Consider the following 22,473-nt stretch of genomic DNA (forward strand, 5'->3'; position numbering starts at 1 on the left):
GGGGCAGAGAGCAAAGGAGACACAGAATCTGAAACAGGCTGCAGGCTCTGAGCTGTCAGCACAGAGCCGGATGCAGGGCTTGAACCCACGAACAGTGAGATCATGACCTGAGTTGGAAGTCCGATGCTTAACCGACTGAGCCACCCAGGCGCCGCCCCCCCACCCCCATTTTTTTCTTTGTGAAATTATTGAGTCCTAAGACTTCTTTATGTACTCTGGATTCAGATATGTGTTTTGCAAATATTTTCTTCCAGTCTGTATGTCATCTCAATTTTTTTTAGCAGTGCCTTCCAAAGATCAGAAGTTTTAAATTCTGCTGAAGTACACTATTGGTTTTTCCCTTTTATAGACTGTGTTTTTGGTGTTGTAATTAAGAAAATTTTGCCTAACTCAAGGTCACAAATATTTTCTTATATTTTCTTCTGGAAGTTTTATAAGTTTTGGATTTTATATTTAGGACTATGACTCATTTTGCATTAAATTTTGTATATGATGCAAGTTAGGGTCAAGATGTATTATTTTTGCAAATGGGCTGTTCCAGCACCATTTGTTGAAAAGACTGTCCTCTTGCATTGAGTTACCTTTGCACATGTGTCAAGAATCAGTTAACTATGTAGTTGTGGGTGTATTTCTGGACTCTGTTCTTTTGCCAATACCACACTGTCTGGATTAGTAGGCTTACATTACGTCTTGAAATTGCACAATGTAAGTTCTCCAACTTTGTTCTTTTGGGGAGTTTTTTTGGTTATCCTAGTTCCTTTGATTTTCCACATAACTTTTAGAATCAGCTTAATTTCCACAAAAACGTTTGCTGAGATTTTTATGTGGATTGCATTGAACCTATAGGTCAATTTGGAAAATTGACGTTTTACCAATATTGAGCTTTTTGAAGCCACAAACCTCTTTCCATGTACTTCTTCAATTTCTTTCATTAGTGTTTGTAGTTTTCAGTATATAGATCTTGCATACATTGTGTTAGATCTTTTCTAAGTATTTTTTTAAATGTCTGTTTATTTTTGAGAGAGAGACAGAGGGCAAGCAGGGAGGGACAGAGAGAGAGGGAGACATAGAATCCAAAGCAGACTCCAGGCTCTGAGCTGTCAGCACAGAGCCCGACACGGGGCTTGAACTCATGACTGTGAGATCATGACCTGAGCTGAAGTCAGCCACTTAACTGAGTGAGCCACCCAGGCTCCCTGATCTTTTCTAAGTATTTTGCTTTTCGTGTTATTATATATGTGCTACTTTTATTTATTTTATTTTATTTTTTAATTTTTAAATATTTTTTAAATTAATTAAATAGTTTATTTTTGAATTTACGTCCAAGTTAGTTGGCATATAGTGCAACAATAATTTCAGGAGCAGATTCCTTAATGTCCCTTACCCATTTAGCCCATCCCCCTCCCACAACCCCTCCAGTAGCCCTCTGTTTGTTCTCTGTATTTAAGAGTCTCTTGTGTTTTGTCCCCCTCCCTGTTTTTATATTATTTTTGCTTCCTTTACTTTTTTTATTTTTAAAGAGGGAGATGGGGCGCCTGGGTGGCGCAGTCGGTTAAGCGTCCGACTTCAGCCAGGTCACGATCTCGCGGTCTGGGAGTTCGAGCCCCGCATCAGGCTCTGGGCTGATGGCTCAGAGACTGGAGCCTGTTTCCGATTCTGTGTCTCCCTCTCTCTCTGCCCCTCCCCCGTTCATGCTCTGTCTCTCTCTGTCCCCAAAATAAATAAACGTTGAAAAAAAAAAATTAAAAAAAAAAAATAAAGAGGGAGAGAGTGGCAGAGGGGGAGAGAAAGAGAGAGAGACAAACAGACAGACAGAGAGAGTCTTAAGGAGGCTCCCTGCTTGGATCCTGATGCAGGGCTCAATCCCACAACCCTGGTATCATAACCTGAGCTGAAATCAAGAGTCACATGTTCAACTGACTCAGCCACCCAGACTCCCCATAAATGTGTTTTTAAATTTCATTTCTGTTTGATTATTATTATAAGGAAATACAATGGATTTTTTGTTTATCGGTCTTGAATCTTGCAATTTTGCTAGACTCACTTATTCTAATAGTTTTTTTGTTGATTCTACATAGAAAATCATGTCATCTGTAAATAAGGACAGTTTCATTTCCTCCTTCCTAACATGTATGGCTTTATTTCTTTTTCTTTTCTTACTGTACTGACCGTCTTGGATCTCCAGTGCAATGTTGAGTAGAAGTGATAAAAGTGAACATCCTTGCCATGGGATTCCTTTAGCAGGACGATGACTTGGCTAAAGATTGTGGTTATTATTATTTTTAAGTCAGCTCTATGACCAATGTGGGGCTTGCACTCAATACCCTGAGATTAAGAGCTGCTGAAATCAAAAGCCACATGCTCTACCCAGACTGAGCCAGCCAGGCACCCCAACTGAAGGTTGTTTTAGGAAGATTGTAGTTGCCTACATTGATGAGGGAGAGCTGGAGATACTGAGACAACTGACAGGACAGAGGACCCCTATTTGCCCACCACTTGCTGTCCTTACAGTCACTACTCAACCACTCCAGCCCACCGGTGACTCCTCTTGCTCAGTACCCATTATCCCTTTCTCATTACCTTCTGTGGTCTGAGTGTCTTCTGTCTCCAGCCTCAGTCCATCATTTCAGCCTCCCTTGGGCAGCACTCCCCTTCCCACATCCCATGGTTCTTCTGGCCCCACGTCAGGCCCTTGGCCTGCCCTTGCTCCACTGCTCGCAATGGGGGTCTCCCAGTCTGTGATCTCCAGTCTTCAGAAATCTAAATGGGGTTTGCACTCTGTGATTTGCTGCACTCTGTGATGAGTGTGACTCATTCTTTCAGGGCTCTGTCCCCTCACCTGCAGAACCTGTTTCAGGAATTCTTTTTTTTTCTTTTTAAATGTTTATTTATTAGAGACGGAGACAGAGCGTGAGTGGGGGAAGGTCAGAGATAGAGGGAGACACAGAATCCAGAGCAGGCTCCAGGCTCCGAGCTGTCAGCACAGAGCCCGATGTGGCTCTCGAACCCACAAACCATGAGATCATGACCTGAGCCGAGGTTGGACACTTAACCAACTGAGCCACCCAGACGACCCCCATTTCAGGCGTTCTTTACACACTTCAACTTCATTCCCTTCCTACCTCCATCCCCGAACCACGTCTTTTGGGACCACTTGCCCCAGTGGTTGATACCAAGGGTGCTGGAGCCAGTCTGCATAAATTCCAACCGCAGCTTCATATCAGCAGGGAGATACTGGATTTGTTACTTAGCTACCTGGTGCTTTGGTTTCCCCATCTGTGAAACGGGCCGCACGGCTTAATACGTGTAAGACACGGAGAGCAGCAGCCAGTATGAGCAGAAGCCCTATATATTGTTGTTGCTCTTAACCGTTCCTTCCCATCATTTACACGTGTTCACGTCTCTCCCATCTTAGGAACAAAGAGAACACTCCTAACAACACAAGCCTCTTCTCCACCTGTTGCCTTCTCCCCTCCAGCAGGGCCATATTTCTTGAACGAGCTGGCTATGCTCGCCGGTATCATTCTTTGCCTTCCTCAGCCAGCTTCCAGCCCGGCCTCTCCTCACTGTCACGTTGGCGCTGTGCTCTCGAAGGGGCCAGTAGGCAGCCCTAAAACTTAATCTTTCCAGGCTGCACACAGTATCAGGGAAGCTGAATGCCCCTACCGTGGCCACTCAGGGCCCCACTGTCTGCTTTCCAGGGCTGCTGCTCCTCTCCCTGCACCTTGGAGTCTTGGCCCCGGCTGCCTGCTCTTCTGTGCACTGCCCTGCCCACTCCCCAGCTGCTTGAGAGTTAAGGCAGGCTTTGGTGGTGGTGGTTGTGTCCTCAGCCCCCAGTGCTGTGCCTAGGACATTGTTGAGGCCCCCAGATATTTCCAAGCGAATGAGTGAGTCTTTACACAAAGGAATTGATAATGCCTTGGGAGAGAAAGAGAGAGAAAAATGCCTGATGCCCCGATCCCTGGGGAAGAAGGGCAGAGAGCAGAGGCAGCAGAGAGCCTGGGAAGGAGGAGCTGGGAAGAGAAGATGCCCGCTTTGATTTTTGTCCTGTGGAGTGTGGGAGCATTTGAGACACGGAATTGGAGCTGTTGGATTCCATTCACATCCGAGAAGCTCTCATGTGGGGAGAGGAAGGTGTTGTCTTTTACTAGTGAGTTCTAATGAGTTCATCAGACAATTATCATGCCTTTAAGTGTTGGACAGTTGTTTTTGTATACTTCATATACATCTAATCAATCAAAATTTATTTCTCTAAATTTAAAATTCTAATTGTAAATATAATCAAACTCTTCTAACCATTTAATTAAAATTTCAAATAGAATGGCAGTTTCCCTTAATGCTTTAAATGTTAGAACTCAAAGTGTCTTGATGGTCGATGTCACTTTTTGTCAACAATGGGACATTGTGGAGCCGTCTTGACTTTTTCTCCCCTAGGTGTCAGCTGCCCTGCATGGAATCCTGACACCTTGTGATGGAGAATAGTGTTGAAGGTCAAAATCTTTGTGACAGGGGCATGGGACACAGGGGAGCTCCCCGTGGTGGGCAGAGGTGCCCTTGGGCCACTTTTGATCATTACAGACATTTTGTAGCTAAGGCTCTTGACGTCAGGGTGAGAATCTGCTCGTGCTGGGGAGGGGGAGGAGGGCGGGGCTGATGGGTAGAGGGAGGGGAGGGGAGGGGAAGAACTTGGTTAAGAGTATTCAAGGGAGGACTTCACCTTTGGGCTTGACCTTCACTGCATGGGTGCTCAGGAACTTCAGTCCAGATTTCCAGGGCCAAGTTATTTTGTTAGGGAGATATGGTTGGGCCCCATGCAATTGGCCTTCTAGATAGTGAAATTCAGTGAAAGCACAAGTTTGGAAAAAATGAGAACTGGGAAGGTAGGGAAATTGGGGGAGGGGTGTGGAACTGTATTTGGACCAGTTTAGCCACAAAAAGATCTGAAAGTGTATCTAGAAGGAGGTAGCAGGAGGATGTGGTGTGGCCAAAGGAAACAGAGAAGGAGAGGATACTGCAAAAGAGAGTACGGGTGATGGGGGAGGATCCCTGAGAAGGCAAGAGAGGTGGGGGCAGGGCCAGGGGTTGCCTGGAGAGAGCTACTCAGAGGTGGGTCAGGGGAGGCCTTGGCTCACTCTCCCTGCTTCTCTGCCCTTGGAGTCTTGCCATGGGCCTGTGCTGAGCTGATGGTTCAGGGAGGACCATCAGAGGGTAGGCTGCCCGGTCCTGCTGAACCTGAGTTCCTCTTTTGGCCCTCACCTCCCTCCAGTGCCGATACCTGCAGGGATACAACCCCTTCGACCACGGCTGTGCCAGCAACTGGTATTTAACAATTTGTGCACCGCTGGGACCCAAGTGAGTTTGCAGACCAGAGGACCCAGTGATGGGGCGTGGTGGGGGGGAGGGGGAGTTGGGATAAAGCCGGGTCATCGCCCCTGACCTCTTAGCCCCAGCTCCCAGGCCTTTATACTCACTGTTCTTCTTTCGGGGTTTCCTTCAGGGCATTGTGAGAGCCTCTGGAACCCTCACTTCCTTGCCTTTGTGGATTCTTACCCTAAGAAATGTGGTAGAGGGGCACTATAGCCTGAATGAGACTGGCTGCAGCTCTCTGCAGGGCCAAGCCTTGGGCTGTGTGCTCCCCAAGCTGAGAGGGAGCAGGCCGGGAGGGCCATGACCCCTTCCATGTGGCTTATTGCTCCCCAGGTACATGGCTGAAGCTGTCTGGCTGCAGAGAGTGGCGGGGTCTGACTGGGTGCCCATGCAGAACCTGCACTTCCCAGTGTGCCCCTCGGTGCTCAGTCCCCCAGCCCTCCCAGAACCTGGCTCTGGCCCCCCAGCCCCAATCTCTGAGTCTCCACAAACCAGGGAAGGTTCCCTCAGGGAGAGGCTCTAGCCCTCCAGGAGGTAAGAAGAGAAAGAGAGAGAGAGAGTGTGTACTTGTGTGTGTTGGGAGAGGGATTCTGTGGATATTACAAGTGTCGGGGGGAACCCCCTCACCCCATGTTTGTCTGGCCCTGAGACTGGAGCACTCAGAGCTTGAGGGAGGGGGATCATAGACCTGAGGAGTGCTGGAAGTAAAGTCACAGTCCTCAGAATACACCAGGGGTCCCTGGAGACATAAAGAGAAAAGACCACTTGCTGGTTGGCCTGAGGCCACTTACCCTTTCTGGGTGTCTGTTTCCTCAGCTATTAGTGACTGAGACTAGGCCAGTAGTTCATAATTCTGAGATTGGATGGAGCCCTTTATTTAAAGGCAACTTTTACTCTGAAGCCCAACATATGAAATGCCTGGAAGTGGACCATTAGGAATGAAGTGGGGGTGTGTAATCCACAGCCTCCTCCTCCCCCAGGGCCCCTGCAGTGACATTCTGTGGGACCAGCCCACTCCCTTTGCTCTCCCTGTGGGGCTGGTGGCTTGGACAGTTTCTTGCTCCCTAACTGGAGGGTCATGAGCTGTGGGGCAGGGGCTTGGGGAGAGCCCCCATCCCTCCACTCTGTGTTTAGCTCCATGCAGGCCCAGTGTTTTTTTCCCTGCTGCAGGAGTGCCCCAGACGAGGCTCTGCCCACCTCTCGCCCCCTCACACCCGGCGATGCCAGGAGCCCCTGCATCTGAACCTCATCTCCTGAGCCCTGTGTGGAGGCCTGTCTGTGCCCCACCCTTGCCCACTTCCCTGGTGGGAGTGTCGAGATCCTCCACCAAAGCCTATTAAATACCCACTGCCTGCCTCCTACAAAGGTCCTGTCTGTCCTACGGGGGAGGGAGCTTGGAGGTGAGGGGGGGCTCTGGGGGGCTGGGACAAAGACTCCGGGAGGGAGGAGCCAGGGCCCCATATTGGCTGGCTCTGCGATTTTGGGCAAGACACTCAACACTTCTCTCATCCTTAAAATGGGGCAACCAGAAGGACCACAGTGAGGCCCGGAGACGATGCCAGAGAAAACCTAGCCGTCCCAGGGAGGTCAGCCCTGGGAACGTCCAGGCCTCTGCCTGCCACTCCCCTATCTGGCTGCAGGGGGCGCCCGCCGCCTGGGAATTGGCTAAGCCAGCCAGGTCCAGCCTTGCCACACTGGAGCCTCCCTGGTGACTTGGCAGCCCTCAGGCTGGGACTGGGCCCTTTTGCTGCCTCATCCCTGGGAAGTGGAGGGGTGGGGGTATTCTCCATTACGGTACAATTCTACATCTTTCTTACTAACTGGTGTCACCTTGGTCACTCCTTCCTGTTGGGGAGTCACATGCTGGTTCTGGTCCTGTCCCTGGGGTGGGTCCCAGACCCTGTAAGTCTGCAGGCCCCTGGGGGACAGGAAGGGGGTGGGGAGAGAGGGAACTACCTCAAATTGTGATTTCTCTAGTGGGCAGTGTGTGACCTTGGGAATAGAAATGATGGCACCTTTCCCGGAAGGGTGTCAAAGGACAAAATAAGGTGGTTCATGCCAAACGTCAGGTGCACAGTAGGCACACGATGAATGCAGCAGTTATATTTACGGTTGTTTTCTCCACCGAACACCTAGCAGACCACCCAGCATTTCTCCAAGGACCACCCTCTCAGAATTACCTGGGTCCTCAGACCACTGATTCAGAATCTTGAGGAGAAGGGAGGGCAGGAATCTGAATCTGAATTTTTGTCAAGTGCCCCATGTGCTCCTGCCACCCTGAAGGTTCAGAACTGCTACATTAGGAGGTGATGATGGGCACTAACCACGCTGCTTCCTGCCACCCTCGTTGCCAGGCGAGCTCAGGATGTGGTGAAGGTGAGAGGAAGGCATGTCAGCAGAGGACCAGGTGAACACCTCAGGGTCCCATGGAGGTTTGTGTGCCTGTATGTGTATTGTGGGGGTGGCAGGAGTTCATCCTTTGGGGGTGCCAGCCCAGCCTGGAGAGGTGGGTGACCCACAATGCAGGACGTAACTTCAGTTCTCTATATGCTGAGTGCCTCTTGCTGCTGCCCTTCCTTCTTCCTCCTCCCTGGAATGTCCATGGCGGCTTTGGGCCCTTCCCTGTCCAGCCCCAGCTTTACCCCTGGCTCTGGCTCTGGCTCTCTGGGCCCCTGAACAGTCTTGCTCAACCCCAAGGACTACAGCTCTTTCTTGCCCCCTTTGCCCTGGTCTCATGGACTCCCCATGCCAAGCGCTCTCGGTGTTCAAGCCTTTTCTCAGCTCTCACCCCTGCTTAACTCAGAGTTAACCTTGGGTTCTGGGAGGGGTGCAGGGTACTCACTGGCATACAGAAAGGCAGCCTAGTTTTGGCCTTGTTGTAAATGGCTTCGGTGGCCACATTTAAAAGTCTTAGGGCCAGCATTTACAAATAAAGGTGAAGCAGTCTTACCTGTCTGGGAAGCCTGCAGTCCAGGGGTGCCTGGGGAGGGGAAGAGGGCATGAGGCCTTTTGAGCCCCCAACCCCAGGGGTGTATGTAGTGTATGTGTTCATCACCTGTCTGGGTGGTTTCAGAGGGCACAGCTCAGCCCTGGCTGCCCAGCAGTGAGGAGAGTTGCAGGCCTGCTCCCAGATGGGAGTCCTCTGAGCCTGGGCCAGAGAAGAAGAGAGCCCAGGAATCCTGAGCCAAGGCCTGGATATTCAGGGAACTGGCTGAGTACCCAGGTGGTGCCTGCCTGGAGCCCCAGCTCTGCCGGGGCCTGAGAAAGCCAGGCCCCAGGGTCTGGAAGGCCTAGTCCTGCTCTGCCGCATGGCCTGTTTCTCTGCTGCCCTGCCTGGTTCAGAGCCTGGCGACTGGTCATTAGGACTGAACCTCCTGGGTCACTGCCCCCAGCTGTACAGGGGACTCACCCCCTCTCCAACAGGGCTTTCCAAGTCTTTATAAAAAATTTTTTAATGTTTATTTTTGAGAGAGACAGAGAGAGGCAGAGCATGAGTTGGGGAGGGACAGAGAGAGAGAGGGACACAGAATCTGAAGCAGGCTTCAGGCTCTGAGCTGTCAGCCCAGAGCCAGATGCGGGGCCCGAATTCATAGGCTGTAAGATCATGACCTGGGCTGAAGTTGGATGCTTAACCAACTGAGCCACCCAGGCGCCCCAGGGCCTTCCAAGTCTTCAGCTAGGTGTGAGTCATCTCCCCAAAAGCCTGGGCCTCGGTTTCCCCATTAGGCAAGGGCATAACTTTTCTTAGGTTCTCAAAGGCAGCCGTGACTCCTCTGCTCCGGGGCATAGATTTTGGGTCTCCCTCGTCCATCCCAAACTGAGGTTTTTAGGATTTCTTTAGAAAGCCCTTTAGCTCAGGTTCCTCTGCTCCTCAAAGGGTAAGTGGACCTAGCTTGCCCCTTCCTGTGGCTCCGCCCACACCCATCCCCTAACCCTAGACCCACCCTCAGAGATTCTTTCCTTCCAGACTAAAAGCTTCAGCTGAGCTGCACTCACCTTGCCTCTGTGCTCCCTCCCCACTTCTGCTGAACCTGCCCTTGATTCTCAGATATACCCCTTGGAGCCCTTGGCCCACTGATAAGAGCAGGGGTATTATCCGAGTCCGGTTATGGGGACAGCTCTCCCCACACCCAGAAAGCCCTGCCATCCTTGCCTTCCCTGGACAGAAGCCAAGGAGTGACCTCTCACTCCGTAGGGCTGCCAGGTATCCACGGGCCTGGAGCTCTTCTGAGGCCCCCAACCCATACCTGGAACCTCATGGAGGGGTTTGGACCTGGGATGGGGAGCCCAGAAGTAGCTGTGCTTTTGTCATTTCTAGACTTTTCCTCCATGGGCCTGCTAGAAGGTCAGGGCATGTGGTGTGGGAAGAGCACTGGCTTGGGTGTCCTTCAGCTCTGCCACTGACTAGTATGCTATGGGAATGAGTCTCTTCCCTCTGCTCGGCCTCAGGTGCCTTGTCTGTAAATAGGACAATCAGCATGGCTACCTCACAGGTGGTCACAGGATCCCAACTCTTTCAAGCTGCGAGGGACTCAGGGGTCATCCCCTCCACCCCCAGTTTCACAGATGGAGATTAGAGAGGGAAGGGATTGCCTAAGATGACAAGGTATCCAAGCCAGGTGGAGTTCTGTTTGCCAGGCTGCTTCTTCCATTCTTGCTCCGGGGACCATTCTAGAGGAGCAAGGACTTGGGCAGCCACTACAGGGCCCCGCCTTCCAGCCCCCAAGCTTCAGAGCCAGGCAGTGCCTTTCAGCATAGTGCTTGGGGAGCCGATAAGAAGGCCTGGCTTAACTCTGTCTCCAGCCCTGAGCTGGGAGTGATAATGATGCCCAGCCCTGCCCTGCCCTGCCTGCCCCACCCAGGAGGGCACTGCCGGTGGCTTAGGGTGGGGTAGGGACTGATGGGGCAGAGGAGGTTTGCCGCAGTGAGGGATCAGGGCCCAGAATCCTACTGTGTCGCAGAGCCCAGGCCCCTGGTCGAATGACCCTCCTGGGCCCCTGGCCCAGTGCCTCGTACCCAGGTGATGCTCCCCCAGTGCCCACATCCTACTCTTTAGTTCCTGTGTGCGGAGTGTGCAGGGCTGAAGGTTTGGCAGGCCCTGTAATGGGTGACGAAACCTTCACTGAGCACCGCTGGGGCCTGCCCAGGGACAGGGATTCGTATGCACTTTTTTAATCCTCACAACCCTCTGAAGTTGTCATGTTTTAGAGATAAGGGAATCAGCACTAAGCAAACAGGCCTCTTCCCCAGGGTCACACTTCTAAGAGGCACAGCCACATCCCTTTTAGCCTTCACCATTGCACTGTACTTCTATAGGCAGTTATATATATTTTTTTAATTTTTTTAATGTTTACTTATTTTTGAGAGAGAGAGAGACAGAGTGCAAGTTGGGGAGGGACAGAGAGAGAGGGAGACACGGAATCCAAAGCAGGCTCCAGGCTTTGAGCTGTCAGCACAGAGCCCGATGCGGGGCTCGAACTCGTGGACTTCGATCGAGAACATGACCTGAGCTGAAGTCGGACGCTCGACCGATTGAGCCACCCAGGTGCTCCAGCAGTTATATTTTATTTCAGTTTGTTACAGTAGTCCCCCTTATCCACGGAGGTATGCTCCAAGACCCCCAGTGGATGCCTGAGACCGGGGTACTCCTGGGCCCTATATATCCGATAATAAAGTTTCATTTATACAATAGGCACAATAAGATTCACAACAACAACTAAAAGTAAGCTGGAACAATGATAACAAAACACCATCATAAAAATTATGTGAATGTGGTCTTTCTCTCAAAAGCTCTTGCTGGACTGTACTCACCCTTGTGGTGGTGATGTGAGATGATTAGATGCCTACCAGATGAGCTGTAGTGAGGACAACGGCATCAGCACTGTGACACAGTGTTAGGCTAGTGTGGGCCTTTTGACGACATCTCAGAAGGAAGCTTGTCTGATTCAAGACCGCAGATGACCCTGTGTGAGTAACTGAAACCGTGGATAAGGGCAGACTGCTGTTGTGGTTGAGACCTGGGCTCTGCAGCCAGACTGCCGGCTTCCCCTGTTGTGAAAGGAGATACACCATTGCCCCTCGTAGCGCTGTTCCGAGGGTACATCATGCAGGACGTGCAAAGAGCTGGGCTCAGCACTGGCACCCTGGAGGTGCTTGATTGATGGCGGTGATCATGGCCTCCGTGTGATAGAGGCGTTGCCCGGAGTCGGGACTTGGTGATCTCCTGTGGCCTCAGGATGCTGGTCACCATGGCAACAGCAGCCTGCCTCTGCCCGGTTTGCTGTGGGTTCCCTAATGGCCAGGCTGCAGAGGTGAAGGGTGCTGCTTCAGAGGGGAGATTTTGTGGTCATGTTTTAGAGAAAAGCAACCAATGTCAGTGTCTCTGGGCCGAAGGAGAATGGAGGGGTGGCCTGAGAGTCTTCAAGGGAACAGCAGGATGACCACCCAAAGGCTCTGCCCTCCCGCATGGTGACAGAGTTTCCTGTTAAGAAAACACATTGTTGCTTCTATTTTGGGGCTGGATAGTGTCCTAGGCTGAAGGAGGTCAAAGCCGTGGTCATCTGAACCCTGTGTTTGAGCTGTGCTCGGAGCTCCTGCCTGCTCTCCCCTCTCCCTGTGGCCAGTCCTTCCCTCACCTCAGTCTTTGCTCCCCACTTCTCATCTCCCCCACCCAGCCTCTCTTCACCACCATTCCCAACCCCCAGCTGTTCCTGGACTACAGCTTCCAGGAACTCAAAGTTAACTGTCTGGCAACTTTCAAGTAATACCTTTTAACTGTGATTCTTGGAAGGCCCTGGGCTTGGGTGTGGAAACCCACAGAGCTCTGGGCCGGGCCAGAGGCAGGGCCTGCACAGGGCGCCTTTGTCTGTCTCCAACGGGGCTTCCTCCTCCCAGCCAGGCACACGCTTTCACAGCTTTCTGGTCAGGGCAGTTTTGCTGCTGAAATTGGAGATTCCCAAACTGGAAGGGTCCCTCCTGAATATCTAGTTTACTTCTCAGTGAGAAGAAAACGAAGGCACTAGTGGGGGAGGTTCAGCAGGGCCTTCCCCAGGTCACACACCTAAGTAGAGGCCAGACGAGACTGGGTTCCAGAACTGCTTCTGAGTCTTTCCATCACGCCACTGTGAGCAACCAGGTGGGTCAGAGGCCTGGACTGTAAACCGGGAGGCACTCTTTCTTCTCCTCGAGGCCTAGTAGCTTGGGTCTGGTAGGCAAAATCACAATGACGACAAAAATAGTATCTCTTTGAGTGCTAACTGTGGGGTGAGTGCTTTGCGTTGTCTTTGCATTATCTCATTTAATCCTCACAATGACTTATGGGGAAGGTGCTGCTGTTACTTTTGTGGATGGGACCCTGGGCAGGCCTTGGCCTCCATCTCCCTGTCTGCAAGGACAGAATTTTCTGGAGGCTCCCTGGGACTACTCTTACCCTGACCTACTGGAAGCCCATGACTCAGTGACCCGGAAGGAGGGCCCCTAGTCTGGGGACAAGCCCTGAAGTGGACAGGACTTTGTCAGGGCTTATTGAATGACCGATTAGGGTCCTTTACCTGAACCTCATCTGTCCCCTGGTAGCAGGCGATGCATTAGGTCACCAAGCAAGGGTACTAATCCCTGGGCAGGACCCTTGGCCATCTGTGCTGGAAAAGTCCTTTGCCCAGTGCTCACTAGAAATCTGTCTGTTCCTCAGCCACTGACAGAAATGGAAAGACTGCCCTATCTGCCCTTTTCCTGGCCAGGATGGTGGGACTGTGTGGAGAGGGCACAGACTGGGCATCAGGAGAGCTGTGTTGGAAAGCAACCCCTGCTGCTTCTGGCCGTGTGGCCCGGGAAGGCCCCTATCATCTCAGAGCCACTGTTCCTACATCTGTGAAAGGGACACTAAAGCTCGTGCAGAGCTTCCTCAGCGCTGTGGGGTCACGCAGTGCACCATGGGAAGACACTGACATTCACTTCTTTGCACAGGCCACAGCTGAGTAGGTGTGGGGTTGCTGTGAAAGGAGCAATAGGAGGGTCATACTTGGTTTCAAGTCTTTGTCTCCATTTCCCCTTCTTGGGCCTTCTTTTCCGGCTCTGGATTTGGATCATTTGGAAATGGCCAAAGCCAAGAATGGGCCACCTCTTTTCTTTTTTGTTTTAATTTTTTTTTAATGTTTATTCAGTTTTGAGAGAGAGAGAGAGAGAGAGAGAGAGAGAGCATGAGAAGGGGAGAGGCAAAGAGAGAGAGGGAGACACGGAATCTGAAGCAGGCTCCAGGCTCTGAGCTGTCAGCACAGAGCCCGACATGGGCCTCGAGCCCACCAACTGTGAGATCATGACCTGAGCCGAAGTTGGACGCTTAACCAACTGAGCCACCCAGGCGCCCCAGGCCACCTCTTTTTAAATCCCAGACAAAGACTGGTCACCTTCCTTGGGTGACTTCTCAGCTCCCTCTCTTCCCCACCAAGTATCTGTCCCTAGGGGGATAGCTGACCGGCCTTGGGTTTGGGGCAGAGATGTGACCCTCTCTGCTCCCAACTGGTACTACCACCTTGTCAGTTCCTCTGGATCCCTGGCTTCAGGGTGCCCTGGAGTGGAAGCCTCTGGAAGGTCTCAAGGTCTGGCTGGGCCAGGCTCACTCTGAACCTGCAGCAGAGACTTGGGCTGCGCCCATCTTGGCTGAGAGGCTCACTCTGCCTTGGACACAATTCAGACCAAAGAGTAAAGGAGGTTTGTTCCTAAAGCAGAGACCAGAAGTAGGCACACAGAGGGCTCTTTGCTTTGGAGTTGAAGCTTTTAAAGATTTGTTTTCTTTAAATATCCTGCTGCAGGAAAGAGAAGCCAAAAATCAAACATTGCTGAGACATAAATTTCAGGTGACTTTAAAGGCACAAGTTGTTTAGTTTCCGTCCCACCCTGTTTCTGCTCAGTAGGGTCTCGGGACGTGTCCCTGGGGTTTGGGGGTGGGTCCACACCCACCTAGCTCATCTATCCAGCTTCACCAGGAGGTCTCCTCAGTACCCGATCCAGCCAGTGGGCCTCCTGACATATCCTGACCCCAAACTTGGTCCCAGGGAGGGTCTGTGCACATCCAGCTCAGGAAGTGGATGTGACTTTCCTCCATCCTCAGCTGCTTTGGCACTGTTGATTATACCCTCTTTCTTGAAAACTCTCTCTTCATCCTTGACCTCAGGGATCAGACATACTTGCTTCTCCTCCTAACTCCTGCCCTGTGACTCTCCCTCTCACCTCCTACCAGGAAAACTTCCAGGCTCTGTCCTGTTGCAGAACTCATGCCCTTGCCTTCAGCAGTGCTGGGCCCTGCCAGTGCCCCAGGCTCTGGCCTTAGGTTTTTTCTTTTTTTCCAGCTTTACCAGGTTATAATCGACAGATACAATCATAAGGTACGTAAAGTGTACAACATGATAATTCGCTATCTCTATACATTGTGGAAGGATTCTCCCCATTGAACTGGCCTTAATTTTCTGACTGAATGATTTCCTTGGAGTCCTACTGGAGGCTCAGGGGTCCTTCCATATCCTAGCACAGTGGGGAAAAGAGTGAAAGCAAAGACAAAACCAGCCATTGAGTGAAAGGAGCGCTTGGGTAGCATGAGGAAGCAGCTAAGCAGGGTGCCAGGGCCTGGATCCGTGGGAGAGGGTGTCTGGGTGTCCCAGCCTGTTCCCAAGCCTAATCCAAAGGGTGTCCCAAAAGAGGGGCCTTGACCAAAGAGGAGCAGGGTGGAAGGAAACCTCTGGGCAGCCTCATTTGCCCTCTTGGTCCCCAGGGTCCCTGCTGTGGTAGGGACCACATGGTAAGCCCCGATAGGGATGGGGAGGGAGGGCACTGGGTGGAGGAACTTGCAGAGGAGAAACCAATCAAGAGCTTAGTGATGTCATCTAGGGAGGAGCCTGAACTGGGATAGTGGGGCTAAAAGTTCATTCATTCAACAAATACTGAATAACTACAATGTATCCAGGAGGTAATGAAATTGGATTTAAAAAATAATGTGTTCGTGGATGGCATATCGTTAATGTTCAATCTTATATATGTATTTCTGTTTTTGTTTTTTTATTTTTTAACATTAAAACACATTTTTTTTTAATGTTTAATTTTGGGAGAGAGAGGGAGACACAGAATCCCAAGTAGGCTCCGGGCTCTGAGCTGTCAGCACAGAGCCCGATGCGGGGCTCGAACCCAAGAACCATGAGATCATGTCCTGAGCCAAAATCAAGAGTCAGATGCTCAACCAACTGAGCCACCCATGTGCCCCTATATATGTATTTTTAAAAGACTGGAAGCAAGCTCATCAGATGCTTATGGTGGATGAGCAAGTGCTTCCTAGCTGGAGGTGGAGGGAGGGGGGATTCTGACTGTCAGCCTGGGTGTTGGGACACCTGATTTCTAGGCCCAGCACTTCCTCTATGGGTTTGTGTGACTGCAAAAAGCCCTTCCCCTCTCTGGACCTGTTCCCTTATCTGTGGAATGAGGATATGGACCCAAAAGATCTGTGACTCCTTCCAGTGCCGATGTTACCTGAGAACAGGGGGGTTATGGGCACTTTCGCTGGCTTGGCTGGGGCTGCTCTGCTCTGCGGCGGGAGTGGCTCTGTGGCCACTGCAGGCCCCTCTCCTGGAGGGCTCCACAAAGGGGAGGTAGTGGCCCACAGCCTGCTATGCTGTCAGGCTCTGATCTCAAGTTAGAATCATGTCTCTCATCTGTTCACACCTGGTTTGAACCATGAAAGCCTCCCCACCCTCCACTCACCTCCCAGCCCTTCAGTTCTGGCCGTCTCATAACTTGGCACAGAGGGGACTGTGACAAAGCTGCCGCCTTCACAGCCTTGATGGCCCTGAAGCCTCAGTCAGGAAGTGAGGACACCAGCCAGACCAGGGGGTAACGTATCGTTTATGTGTCCCCTGTGTGCAAGACACTGTCTGACTCACTCATTCTCCACAGTGGCCCTGGATGGGAGGTTTGAGTGTCACCTTTGTCTCATGGAGGAGGAGGTGAGAGGTAAAACAGCGGGTCCAGTCACACAGCTGTGAGCTGCTGTCCCAGCATCAGAGCAAAAAGCAGCCAGAGTCCCAGGCTGCTCTTCCAAGGGTAGTGGAGAGTCTCCAGCTGCCGTCAGACCCTGACTCCTGACCCCCTGCCAGAATTCGGTATGTGGTGGCAGGGGGTGAATCCATTTCTGATTAGACCCACTGGAAACCCAATTGTCTTCCCTAGAAAATCCCATTGACAGCATTGCTTTTCCTCTCTTTGTTCTCGGGGCTCTGAGTCTCCCAGACTCCCCAGCAGTCAGCGGATCCGGTACCTTCTGGCATCTTTCTGTGATGAAAACAAGCTCCTGAATGGGAGAGAAGTTAAGGTCCCCAGCCATCCTGCTGTCCCCCTCGCGTTGAGCTGGCCTCAGGGACCTGCTTCTTGCTTTCACAACTTCCTTATTTGACCTTATTTGGTCAACTGTCTTTTTTCCCCAGCCTGTTCCCCGCCCCCCATACCACTGGTTTTTCTTCTTTAAATTCTAAAATAGGAGGGCAGGGTAAATTATGTCCATTCTTCTATCTGGGCCTCAGATTTTAGGCAGGCTTTGAGATAAGTAAAAAGTACTTTCTTATCAAATGCTTTCACTGTTTTATGTTGACTGCTGGCATTATAGTAATAGTTTTTGAATATTCATTGCACATATCCAGGAATGTGGAGTATTCTGGGTTAATTGGCCCTCCTTGGATTAGCCTGAGTACCTGAATACCATAATAACCCTGTTTCAGTGGCCAAGTGTCTTTAGACCACATCTTGGAATATAATCTAGTTGGAAATTGGGGGCTGTCTGTAATTCGTAACAAATTCAAATCTGCTGCATCTTGGGTGGGATTCCTAACCTTGCTTATTTGGCTAATAGTCCATACGTCATAGGACTGTTTTAAGTATCACATGAGGTAAGGTGTGGGAACATGCCAGCACATAATGAGTGCTTGATAAATATCCCACGCTGTTTACCACTGCATACTGCCCTGGGGGCTCGTGTCTTAGCCTCTCTGAACCCCAGTGTTTTCATCTATGAACTGGGGCCACAGCCCTGGACTTGCTCTGGTAGGACAACCTACCTTGTAGGTTGGCAGTGAAGTACCAAGCAGAAAGTGTGAAAGCACCTTCTATGCTAAAGGCGCAGAGCACAATTAAGAGATTGTTACATGCAAGCCCCATGGCACCGCTTAATTGACTTGTTTTTAAAGAGCTAAAGCTCCAGTCCCCAAACTCTTAAGTCCCGGTGAGACTAGGCCACACTGAGCTCGGGGGTCACGGAGTCGGGCTGTGCCTGCCCACATAGCTGTCGAGACCTGACCTGTAACGAAGGGCAAATCTGTCCTCACCCTTGTGTGGGTGTCTGCCCTCGGTCCCCAGCCCTGGGTTTTCAGGCACCAACTGGCAGGAGGTATGTGCTCTGACAGTGTGGCCGGGATGCCCAGATGAGCTGGCCTCTCAGTTCACAGTTGGGCCCTAGGGCTCCTTGTCCTCTGTGTCCCTCTCTCCTAGCGGGGCAGTGGGGGTCTTGGTCCTTGTCCTCCAAGAGGGCCAGTGACTCCTCCAGGCAGAGGTCCCCACGCCCACAGCTGCTACACACCTGCCCGGGGAGGGGTGGGTTCAAGCTGCCCATCTCTTACCTCAGGGTCTTCCAAATCATGTTGCAACAGCTTTCATGTCCCTTCCCCAGAGGACTTTGGATTTGATAGTTAAGTATTTATTGTGATGATTATTGGAAAAGCCTATAGCTGGCTCAAAAGAGGCCTGGCCTACCAAGAAGGGAAGGATTTGGAGACAGGAGTTTTTATTTTTTTTTTAATTTTTTTTAACGTTTATTTATTTTTGAGACAGAGAGAGACAGAGCATGAATGGGGGAGGGACAGAGAGAGAGGGAGACATAGAATCGGAAGCAGGCTCCAGGCTCTGAGCCATCAGCCCAGAGCCCGACGCGGGGCTCGAACTCACAGACTGCGAGATCGTGACCTGAGTCGAAGTCGGATGCTTAACCGACTGAGCCACCCAGGTGCCCCGCGACAGGAGTTTTTAAAATGCATCATTTAAAAGGAACAGAAGAGGCTGCATATATTAATCTATTGCATGGGCCCTGTGTTCTTTAGCAAAGCATATTTTTTACAAAGTGAGATGATTTGAAGCTGACTTGATGAGAAACACCAAGTAAAAAAGTAAAGCAGGTGATGTGCAGGTATGGAAAAACCTGTGACAGGACATTGAGTGACCAAAGTTTGGGAAATGCTGTTTTCTATTTAATTCTCACAACAGTCCTGAGAGTATGTGTCATTGTCTCCCTTTCCAGAAGCAGAAACAGGTGCAGAGAGGTGAGGCGAGTTGCCCCAGCTCACTCAGTGAGGGAGTGGAGGGGTTAAAACAATGGCCATGACCAGTCTTCAGTGGGGTTGTGTGGCCTGGAGGGAGGGCTCCTGCACAGGACACTGAGCCGGGGTGGCGGAGCTCAGGGCTGACAGTTCAGAGCTCGCCCTGCGTTGGTGAGCTGTGCCAGGCAGGGGCTTGTCCCCGCACCAGAAACGGTTGCATCAGACTGGCTGACCTCATGCCTGTGGCAGCACAGATAGCGAGGCTGATTGGGGACTAGGGAGGGGAGACGACCAGAAGGAGAACCAGGCAGAGACAAAAGGCAGGCAGAGACCTGCCTGGCTGAGCACCACAAGAATCCAGAACCCAGAATGTGGAGGAGGAACAAAGTAAGACACCCTGAGGGCCTCTTAACCACTGGTCTGGCCTAGAGTTGGCCTCCAACAGGCCTCTAAAGCTTGATATGATAGTAGGTGAGAAGAATTTGAGTCAAAGGACAGCTATAAACTCTGCAAATGCATCCGCTCCCATCCACCCAGACACCGGACACTGTCCTTTCTACAGCACCCCCCCACCCCCCCACTGTGAGTGACTCAGGTCGGGGACCTTCCTACGTGGGCAGCCATCACAGATCTTTTGCCCTGGTGCCTCTTAAAAAACTCCTAAGATGTGCTCTCACCCTCAGAGTGACATGTTGCTGACCTGTCCCTCTGCCTTTGTTCTGTTGTCACCATAAAGTTTAATGGCCACGTGTCGTGGCTGTAGTTGCCAGAGATGTAAACTCAGGTTCAAATAAAACAAACCGGTAATGAGCACCCATGACAGCCTACTGCTGTGCGAGGAACGGATCTGTTGGGTGAAAAGGAATGGGGAGGGGGTGAAAGATGAATGAGATGGCCTTGGCCTCGAGGCCCTTGGAGCCCCTGAGAGGCAGGAGAGGGCGCTTGCTTGGGAAAACTGAAATGACCAGTCAGCTGTAAGCCACCTTCAGTAAGACTTGAAGCTGACTGACCATAGAAAGGTGGTCTCAACGAGATGGATGACTGTTCCCAGGGGCCGGAACCACCTTTGGGTGGAGGGCAGGGTGTCAGGGAAGGCTTCCTCTTCCTAGGAGGCTGTGGGCACACCTGTGTTGTGCAAAGCTTAATGCATACATTACAGAGCACATTCCCCCATGAGCTGGGGGCGGCGCAGGGGTAATCAGCCCCAATAGACAGATGAGGAAACTGAGGCTCAGGGAAGCATGGTAAACTGCCCAGTGTACCAGGCCAAAGCAGTTGAGGATAGCTTCCAGACCCCTAAAAAGGACGTCAAGCCAAAGATTGGCCTGGGCCTGGAGGGCGGGGAGGACACAGGTTACTCCAGGGGTATTTGGGGGGAGAGAACAAATAACAAATAAAAGAAGGGCAGGGTAAGGTGTCCTGGAAGTGCAGCTCCAGGAGGAGCGACCAGTTATCACAGGAGAGGGTCAGGGGAGGGAGAAGTGGAGCCAGAGCGGCACATTTGTTGGCGGGTGGGAGGAGGGCACAGTGGTGGTTACAGTTGGTTGAGAGATAAAGATTTCTGGTACCAGTTAAGAGAAACCTCAAAAACCTTCCATTCCAGAACTAGCTTTTGGTTTCAGAGATTATTCAACTCTCTTTATTTTTATCTGAAAGAAAGAAAGAGAGAGAGAAGGAGGGAGGGAGAAAGAGAAAGAAAAGAAAGAAAGAAAGATAGAGAAAAAAAGAAGAAAGAAAGATAGAGAAAGAAAAAGAAGAAAGAAAGAAAGAAAGAGAAAAGAGAGAAAGAAAGAGGGAGAGAAAGAAAGAAAGAGAGAGAGAAAGAAGAAAGAAAAGGAAAGAAAGAAAGAAAGAAAGAAAGGAAGGCAGGGAGGAAGGAAGGAAGAGAAAGAAAGAAAAAGAAAGAAAGAAAGAAAGATGAGAGAGGGAGGGAGAAAGAAAGGAATAAGAAAGAAAGAAGGAAAGAAAGAAAGAAAGAAAGAAAGAAAGAAAGAAAGAAAAAAAAGAAAGGAAGGAAGGAAGGAAGGAAGGAAGGAAGGAAGGAAGAGAAAGGAAGGAAGGAAGGAAGAAAAGCTTTTAAGTCCCTTTTATTCTTTTTAATACCTTGAGGCTAATATGGGGGTGGGGGGAGCGTGAGGGGGGTGGGGAGAATGGCAGCTGCCATCGCCCAGTCTCTGCTGCGCTGTGGGAAGGCTGCTTAGGGCCACCTGTACGGGCCACTTGAATCCCTCAGCCAGCTTCAGAAACTTCTGTAGTCATCTCCATATCACAGCTGGGGAAACCCAGGCACCAAATGGCCGAGCACCTAGCTCTAGGCCACTCAGCAAGCAAATGGCAGCGCTGAGGTGTGACCCCAGAGCCCACTCCAGTGCTGGCTTTTCACCCTGAGGCTGGTTGCTTCAGTTATGCTGGCTCCTGGCACCGAGCACCGGCCACATACCCAGCCTGTGGCCCCCCTGCTGCCAGTCTTCTCCAGATCCCTGCAACCTAGAGATTGCTCTTATTTTGAAGTAAACACTTTTTTCTGCTGACTACAAAACTGAAACATGTCTCTTGGAAAATTTGTGAAGTGTAGGAAAACACAGAGAAGAAAATGGACGTTCCCTGTTAATTCCCACAACCCAGAACTGTAACCATTGTTAACATTTTGGAGAACAGCCTTCCAGTCTTTCTTCTGCCTGTCAATATGCACGTGTGATAAAAATGACCACCATGCTGTTTTGTCATTTGTAACAGCTTTCTGGAGACACAGCCGACTAAACTGGACATATTTAAAGTGTACAGTCTAGTAAGTGTCACCACTTACTTCATATCCCTCCCTCCCCCCAGCCTTAGCCCAGTGCTGACATCCTGGAACTAGGGATTTCCGGCCAGTGTCACAGGCCCACGTAGCAGGCACCTGGCCAGGGCCCTGCCTCAGCTCCGGCTCTGTCATGGTGTGCTTCAGAGAGCACGAACAATGCCACCTTCTGCAGGCCAGAGGGTGTGCTTGATTTTGTCAGCTTCCTCCAGCAGCCAGGCCTCTGCTCTCTGGCATGGCCAGCTCCCTGGTGGGCCTGTTCCTCTCCTCCCTCCAGCTCTCAGCCCTCTACCTCCACCAGCCCTCCATCACATGGATCTGCCTCCTCCTGAATCTTTCATCTCTAGAGTTGGCCTCACCCCTCCTCGGGTTCTGCAGCCTCTTCCGGGAGGACTGCAAGGGTCTCTAGTCACAGGTGTCACAGGCCTCTCTATAGCCATCGTTGCCTCTCCAGATGGAGCAGGAGCCGGGCTGGAGGTGCCCACTGGTCGGGGAGGTGCAGCAGTCTCCCTGCGAGGCACCCACACTTGCTTTTTGCTGCTATTGACAGACATCTTTCTGAATCTCATTACTCCAGCACATTGGTGAGCAGGATTTCCTGAGTGTAATTTAATCTTTTCTCTATGACTCAGGCCATATTTGCAACCTCATTTGCTAACATGAGGTGGCAGATGCAGTGTGGAGCGTGGGTGGAGGGGAGACCAACCCCAGCTGTTTTACTGGAACTTGCTCTCTTGCCAAGACCACACGTATCCTCCAGCCTCGTAAGGAGGATGGCAGCAGCCTAACATGCCACCAATTCTTTAGCAAATCAAGGGCAGCAGCCCTCAGAGCCCTCTCACGCGCATTTTCTGTTCTGACCTTCACAGCAACACTGTGAGAAAGCGGGCGGGGTGCTCCTGCCCACTACAGATCTCTCTGCCCCACAGCACTCTCAGGAATCAACCCCAGGTCCACGATGGA

General features: G+C 51.2%; 1 protein-coding gene across 4 annotated transcripts in view; it reads left to right on the forward strand.

Annotated features, from left to right (window-relative positions):
• Positions 1-22,473, forward strand: part of ZDHHC19 (zDHHC palmitoyltransferase 19) — a 42,376-nt gene that overhangs the window by 4,299 nt on the left and 15,604 nt on the right. Inside the window, exons 6-8 of one of the 4 annotated variants that reach the window (XM_086675120.1) lie at positions 5,267-5,352; positions 5,701-5,901; positions 6,512-19,537. The exons of 1 other annotated variant lie outside the window; for it this stretch is intronic. In XM_086675120.1, the coding sequence (XP_086531246.1) occupies positions 5,267-5,352; positions 5,701-5,890 (276 nt within the window). In that variant the 3' untranslated portion in view covers positions 5,891-5,901; positions 6,512-19,537. Of the gene's footprint in view, positions 1-5,266; positions 5,353-5,700; positions 5,902-6,511; positions 19,538-22,473 lie in introns of those variants that run through there. 2 more of the 4 variants (XM_086675121.1, XM_086675122.1) reach the window with 2 other exon arrangements.

This window comes from Puma concolor, chromosome C2, assembly GCF_028749965.1.
Source record: "Puma concolor isolate L17-30 chromosome C2, mPumCon1.1.hap2, whole genome shotgun sequence".
NCBI classification, from domain to species: domain Eukaryota; kingdom Metazoa; phylum Chordata; class Mammalia; order Carnivora; family Felidae; genus Puma; species Puma concolor.